General features: G+C 35.8%; 1 protein-coding gene across 1 annotated transcript; it reads right to left on the bottom strand.

Moving 5' to 3' along the window:
- Window positions 1–933: 933 nt before the first annotated feature.
- LOC132735267 (uncharacterized) lies at window positions 934–4095 on the bottom strand. Its single transcript, XM_060722205.1, has 3 exons — window positions 3723–4095; window positions 2300–2453; window positions 934–1084 (listed from the first exon to the last, which is right to left on the bottom strand). The coding sequence occupies exons 1-3, from the start codon at window positions 3952–3954 to the stop codon at window positions 934–936; spliced, it is 537 nt and encodes a 178-aa protein (XP_060578188.1). The 5' UTR covers window positions 3955–4095.
- Between the last annotated feature and the right edge of the window lie 3724 nt (window positions 4096–7819).

Here is a 7819-nt window from a genome sequence, read left to right as displayed (position 1 = left end):
ATGTCTGACTGACTTTAAAAATTTATATCTTTATATTCCCAGATTGATAGACAGTTCTAAACAATGGGAGGTTGAAACGTGCATTTTACAAAAATTCAGGATGTTAAAGATAAGGCTTGCAAATATGTACAGTCTGACCAGTGTGTGCTCAAGTTTAATATAGCCTTTCTTGCAGTCCATCACATTACCTTTTCTATTTAAAATTACAAAATGTGGAATATTAATATTAAAAGCGTGCGTTGGCAAAAATGCCCCAGGGTAATATTTGCAAACAAAGTGTGAAATAATCTCCCATATTTAATGCATATAAAACGTTTATGAAACGTTCGTGTTTTGCAAAATTAAAATAATTCGGGGATATATATAAAATGAAAAGTAGAAAACACTGCAAACTCAAAATTTTCCAAGAAATTGTATATGATCTTTTGAAATTTTCAAAGCGAACTTATAAGGACGTAAACTAATACTCCACTTGATTTGCGTTACTATTGTTGTATATAAACCAATTCAAGGCCCATCAGGAAATGTCTGCCCTTCTATAAAGGGCGGACAACTTTTTTGTCCCTTTCTCGTATGAGAAGGGGAATCATGTGATGCGTGTATGTGGTCGCACGGTCACTTTCCTCCAACATGTCCTCGATGCGTGTATGTGGTCGCACGGTCGAAAAAGAGCTAAAATATAACATAAAAATCTTATTTGATCTTTTGTACCTTCTACATGTTCTAAATAGGTGTTTGCTCCTAATAAGTCTTTAAAGCTTCTAATTATGGCATACAAAGTCCTAATTACTTTTTAGTCGTCACTCCAGCACAATAAGGTCATATAGCGATTTTCCAGCTTTACTCCGTGCACGAATGGGAACTTTAGTAGAATTACCCACGTTCCGTAATGCTATGTTCTCACCGCCGATCAGATCAACTCGATCGTCCCGATCACATTAATTCCCCGAAGAAGCCCGACCAAGCTGGATTAAATGCACATTCACGACTCCTACACGACCTCAAGTCGACCCTACACGATGATTTACGACTACTTCTCGACGACAACCTGACCAACATCCCGACTTCTTCTCGACCACCAGACCTATACGCGAGTCATACACAATCTCAACTAGACTAACTGGACCTCTGCTCGATCGTTGCCAGATTTCCACCCGACCAGATCGAGTAGAAGTCGAGATGATCGTGTACGGATCAGGTAAGAGATGTATATACGACCAAACTAGATCGTTACACGATTTATTCACGATCAACTAGATTTTCTACTCGATCACTATACGGTCGCTTCTCTACCGCTTCTCGACCGCTTATCTACTCGAATGTCAAAAAAATTCGGGTAGGAAGCCCGAGCCATGCCGACCAAGGTAGACCGCTCCGATCACACATGCAGACCGAGCTAGAATGGTACCCGATCGCTTGATCGAGTTGAACTGATCGGCGGTGAGAACACAGCATAAGTTAGCTGGATAGCGTCATCAGATGTTATGAATAAGCAAAAAATACCAACGCCTGAATCCCAGGCTAGGCGGTAGCGACACTTAGCGGCGGTAGCGACACTTAGCGGCGGTAGCGACACTTAGCGGCGGTAGCGACACTTGGCGGCAGTGGTGCGACATTTGTTGGCAAGTGTGATGTTTAGCGGTGTTGCGACATATAACGGCGCCTCACAGTTTTATAAACATGCAGTAGTTGACAGGGAAAAGGTAAGTGTCATATACACGTAACCAATACTCTAACATTTTTTGAAGTTTTTGAATAATCTTTTTTTGCGTATATAAGATATTATTGATGCATATAAGTTAAATGAAAGTATGTGAACTTGAATGATTTATACAAAATAAGTACTGTTTTTAAATATTCTAACCTAAGCTCGATTTTGAAAAGTAAATATTACAACTAACTAACTAACTAACTAACTAACTAACTAACTAACTAACTAACTAACTAACTAACTAACTAACTAACTAACTAACTAACTAACTAACTAACTAACTAACTAACTAACTAACTAACTAACTAACTAACTAACTAACCAACTTGCTAGCTAGCTAGCTAGCTAGCCAACCAACCAACCAACTAACTTACTAACTAACTAACTAAATTAACTAGCTAACGAATGAACGAACAAATAAATAAACGAACGAATACGGATCTCTCAACTAAGTTCTTAACACAATAACGTGCTTGATTGCGTGCGTGCGTGCACTCGCATGCGTGATTGTTTCCTTTGTTATTTACGCATTCCTGTTAAATTCCTACCTACCAACAGTCCCGTGAAACAAACAAACAAATTATTTACATATCCGGTCTATAATCATCCACTATTCTGTGCATCGAGATTATGTCGCTAAGGTAACCATTAAAATCGTCACGTGCAAAATCGTCTCTGTATTGAGGAAGATCTTCCGGGGAAATTTCGGATACGTCCATGACAACTTCCGACCCGTTTATTCCTGCAAATAAAGTGACCAAAACGTACTGACCACGTATGCATCGTGAATAACATAAAAGTCCGAAAATTGTTTGAACTCTCTATTTGAACTAATTCTTGTAATTATATATAAAATGTTAACTACCGAGATATAAACATTCAAATGCTGTATAAATTGTAAACCTGTTTAGAATTCGTATAAGACAAAGTGTTGACAACAAAATTATCCCGTAAGAATAAACATTAACAAAATCAACAAGAGTGTTGCTCGGGCGCGAATTAACTGATCTGAGGTCCGCCGACCTGAGGCTATGCTTGCTGGACAGTGTTGATGTATACAGCAAAACAATAATAGTTCTGGAATCGTTTGTCCAAAAAAGATTATCGATCACTTCCAAAATATTTCCATAGTTCATTTTATTTTGTTTATTCATTTAATTATTTTATTTTATTTCTTTCTTTCTTTCTGTCTTCTTTCTTTCTTTCTGTCTTTCTTTCTTTCTTTCTTTCTGTCCTTCTTTCTTTCTTTTTTGTTCTTTCTTTCTTTCTTTCTTTATTTATATAACCTCATACGTAAATTTTGAACCTTTAAAATTGGACATGGAATGACATGATGAAATGTTTGAAAAGTATATTAATAACCAGAGACTTTTATTAATAAAATGTAGTAATAAATGTATTTAGAAATATTAAGCTCGATGTGAAAACTTATTAAAAAAAATATGAGCCGTGTCACGACAAAACCAACATTGTTGGTTTGCAACCAGCATGGATCCAGACCAGCCTGCGCATCCGCGCAGTCTGATCAGGATCCATGCTGTTCGCTTACCAAACTCTATTACAAGTGGAGAAACTGACAGCGAACAGCATGGATCCTGATCAGACTGCGCGGATGCGCAGGCTGGTCAGGATCCATGCTGGTCGCAAACGCACTATGTTGGTTTTGTCGTGACGCGGCTCATATGATTTTAAAACTGATCCAGAATATTGATCCTCACCTTAAACTATTGCACTTATTTTCGTCCAGTTATTATTGTTATTTGTTTTCCAAATCATAAATTCTATAAAAATGATTTTGTTTTCAATAAAATTCGTCAGTTGGAAACATTTTGAATATGTACCAAAGTGTATTAGCATAATAAAGTTCGTACAAATTTAAGTTTTATTACCACAATGAAAAAAAACAACAAAAAAACAAAAACAAACAAAACAAAAAAACGCAAGAGTCCTATAATGTCCTTAATTCTGACTTATTATTTCATTGTGTTGACATAAACATGTATTTGATTACCTGGTCCAAATTGTTTCCTAGGTAACACCGTAATATGAACATCTTCTTCATCTGCTAGTGTCGTCTTTATCACCTCTTCAACCTTCTGCTTTTCTGTTAGAGATTCAGCACAATCTTGTAGCGGAAAAGAGTCCGTGGATGACTTGTCGTTATGCTGTATTCTTGACACCAAATATATCAGAGTCGTGGCATAAAGGGCGGTGACAGAGAGCATGCGGTGAATCCACTTCATTGTTTTATTGTTCAATATTGTTCAATAATACACCGCCATAACAATAGATATACTATTGTAAAAAGTATCAAATATGATTCAATGTACATTTTTCTTTACTTCCAGGAATGATTATCATCACATAATATAAAAATCTTATATATTTTTTATTTGAACATAACCACGCGAACAAACGCAAAAACGCACACACACAATAATCTGACTTAAAATTAAACTGTTTTATTCGGAAACAGGAAATAAAAAAAAATCGTTGTTTTTTTCCCTAATAAATAATTAACATGAGTATCCGAGATATCCCGAGAAAATGCGTGTGGAGTGCCCGAGAACCGTTACAAATGTTTCCATTAAATAAATCCAATTGATTTAAGATTATCTCTGCAACATATTGTTTAGACGTATGACCATATGGAGAAATAATAAAAAAAATGCTCCTTTGCAGTAACTTGTCAGTCGGCTGGGTAACCTTGAAACTCGCCACTTTTATTGTATATGAAAAGTAATTAAATATACCCCTTGTGTAGGGCATATTTTGCACGTGAGCTCGGTAAAATCTCAACGCTTATATAATATAACCATTGACCTCGTATGAAATAAAAAGCAAAACAACCGAATCTTCCTTTAGTTTTTACAAAATTAACTTTAGTTCGATTGTGGCAGAAGCTATAAGCTTATTGAAACACTCTAGAATCCGTTCTTGGAACCAAACCAGTACTAAGCAATAAATGTAAAGTTTCTTGCTCAAGGAAACAACGGCTTGTCCTTGACAGTGTTTAAACAGACGCGGTCAGCAATCTTAGGTCAGTCTATGTGTGAGAAACTTATTCATCCCGTTGACAGCTTGTCGGAAGAATATTAGAAATTTGGTAAATGTAAGATCCCTTAAAATCTTAAAATCAGTGACAACATATAAGGTATTGATATATTCGGTTTCATTAAGTGTGTTCGCCAGAAAAAAATCAAAAGTACATCATATGTCGTGACTCTAGTACCGCCGTACGTAGTATTAAATAGTTAACGTCAAATGTACAACAATGAATGAGTTTGAAGATTAGTAACACCTTAATGAAGTACTGCCTCACTTTAGCGTGACAATTCCAATCTTTATATCAAGTGACGGAGAGAACGTTGCGTCACTTTGTTTTTTTTTTAGATATATCTTTGCTGACATAACCTAATGTTCATATCAAACATTTAAAAAGTATATACCTTAGGACAAAATGCATTCACTCTATACAGTTTGGTCTTCCATCGTTATTGAGCAAAGTTCACTCGTACAAATTCCCGTCGTCACCAAGCAATTCAAAGCTTAGATCTGCACGATCTCCCTCATGGAATCTTTTAGTGCTAACGTTTGCATGATTTAAAACAACAAGAGCTGTCGGTAGGACAGCATGCTCGACTATTCTTAGTGCTTGATAGTAAAAAAAATGCCTGATACAGTTACCTCCTCCTGTTTACAGGTTGGGGTCATGATGGTGAACAAGTGTGCAAAGTTTCAAAGCCATATGTCAATGGACTTTGAAAATATTTGAACTATTACAAAAACTTTAACGTAAATTCTAAGTCGAAAAAGGGGCATAATTCTGTCAAAATGCTTGATAGAGTTACCTCCTACTGTCTACAGATTGGGGTCATGATGTTGAACAAGTGTGCAAAGTTTCAAAGCCATATGTCAATGGACTTTGAAAATATTTGAACTATTACAAAAACTTTAACGTAAATTCTAAGTCAAAAAAGGGGCATAATTCTGTCAAAATGCTTGATAGAGTTACCTCCTCCTGTCTACAGGTTGGGTTCATGATGGTGAACAAGTGTGCAAAGTTTCAAAGCCATATGTCAATGGACTTTGAAAATATTTGAACTATTACAAAAACTTTAACGTAAATTCTAAGTCGAAAAAGGGGCATAATTCTGTCAAAATGCTTGATAGAGTTACCTCCTCCTGTCTACAGGTTGGGGTCATGATGGTGAACAAGTGTGCAAAGTTTCAAAGCCATATGTCAATGGACTTTGAAATATTTGAACTATTACAAAAACTTTAACGTAAATTCTAAGTCAAAAAAGGGGCATAATTCTGTCAAAATGCTTGATAGAGTTACCTCCTCCTGTCTACAGGTTGGGTCATGATGGTGAACAAGTGTGCAAAGTTTCAAAGCCATATGTCAATGGACTTTGAAAAATATTTGAACTATTACAAAAACTTTAACGTAAATTCTAAGTCGAAAAAGGGGCATAATTCTGTCAAAATGCTTGATAGAGTTACCTCCTCCTGTCTACAAGTTGGGTTCATGATGGTAAACAAGTGTGCAAAGTTTCAAAGCCATATGTCAATGGACTTTGAAAATATTTGAACTATTACAAAAACTTTAACGTAAATTCTAAGTCAAAAAAGGGGCATAATTCTGTCAAAATGCTTGATAGAGTTACCTCCTCCTCCTGTCTACAGGTTGGGGTCATGATGGTGAACAAGTGTGCAAAGTTTCAAAGCCATATGTCAATGGACTTTGAAAATATTTGAACTATTACAAAAACTTTAACGTAAATTCTAAGTCGAAAAAGGGGCATAATTCTGTCAAAATGCTTGATAGAGTTACCTCCTACTGTCTACAGATTGGGGTCATGATGTTGAACAAGTGTGCAAAGTTTCAAAGCCATATGTCAATGGACTTTGAAAATATTTGAACTATTACAAAAACTTTAACGTAAATTCTAAGTCAAAAAAGGGGCATAATTCTGTCAAAATGCTTGATAGAGTTACCTCCTCCTGTCTACAGGTTGGGGTCATGATGGTGAACAAGTGTGCAAAGTTTCAAAGCCATATGTCAATGGACTTTGAAAATATTTGAACTATTACAAAAACTTTAACGTAAATTCTAAGTCGAAAAAGGGGCATAATTCTGTCAAAATGCTTGATAGAGTTACCTCCTCCTGTCTACAGGTTGGGGTCATGATGGTGAACAAGTGTGCAAAGTTTCAAAGCCATATGTCAATGGACTTTGAAATATTTGAACTATTACAAAAACTTTAACGTAAATTCTAAGTCAAAAAAGGGGCATAATTCTGTCAAAATGCTTGATAGAGTTACCTCCTCCTGTCTACAGGTTGGGGTCATGATGGTGAACAAGTGTGCAAAGTTTCAAAGCCATATGTCAATGGACTTTGAAAATATTTGAACTATTACAAAATCTTTAACGTAAATTCTAAGTCGAAAAAGGGGCATAATTCTGTCAAAATGCTTGATAGAGTTACCTCCTCCTGTCTACAAGTTGGGTTCATGATGGTAAACAAGTGTGCAAAGTTTCAAAGCCATATGTCAATGGACTTTGAAAATATTTGAACTATTACAAAAACTTTAACGTAAATTCTAAGTCAAAAAAGGGGCATAATTCTGTCAAAATGCTTGATAGAGTTACCTCCTCCTGTCTACAGGTTGGGGTCATGATGGTGAACAAGTGTGCAAAGTTTCAAAGCCATATGTCAATGGACTTTGAAAATATTTGAACTATTACAAAAACTTTTACGTAAATTCTAAGTCGAAAAAGGGGCATAATTCTGTCAAAATGCTTGATAGAGTTACCTCCTCCTGTCTACAGGTTGGGCTCATGATGGTGAACAAGTGTGCAAAGTTTCAAAGCCATATGTCAATGGACTTTGAAAATATTTGAACTATTACAAAAACTTTAACATAAGTGGTTACGCCGACGCCGACGCTCGGGTGACTGCAATAGCTCTACTTATTCTTATCGAATAGTCGAGCTAAAAATGTTCTGATCAGTGAAGTTAATTACTCACTTTTAAACTTAAATGTTGTTATATACATTTTGTTGTACTGTCAGAGTTATTATAACATCAATGTGTGATAAAA

This window comes from Ruditapes philippinarum, unplaced genomic scaffold (assembly GCF_026571515.1).
Source record: "Ruditapes philippinarum isolate M1 unplaced genomic scaffold, ASM2657151v2 ctg295_1_1_1_1, whole genome shotgun sequence".
In the NCBI taxonomy this organism is placed as follows: domain Eukaryota; kingdom Metazoa; phylum Mollusca; class Bivalvia; order Venerida; family Veneridae; genus Ruditapes; species Ruditapes philippinarum.
This window is presented reverse-complemented; position numbering and strand designations above follow the sequence as displayed.

Coding starts and splice junctions, on each gene's coding strand:
- LOC132735267 (XM_060722205.1), bottom strand. CDS start 3,954: ATGAAGTGGATTCACCGCATGCTCTCTGTCACCGCCCTTTATGCCACG. Junction 2,454..3,722: donor TAGGAAACAATTTGGACCAG/GTAATCAAATAC, acceptor CTTTATTTGCAG/GAATAAACGGGTCGGAAGTT. Junction 1,085..2,299: donor GATGATTATAGACCGGATAT/GTAAATAATTTG, acceptor ACTCGCGTATAG/GTCTGGTGGTCGAGAAGAAG.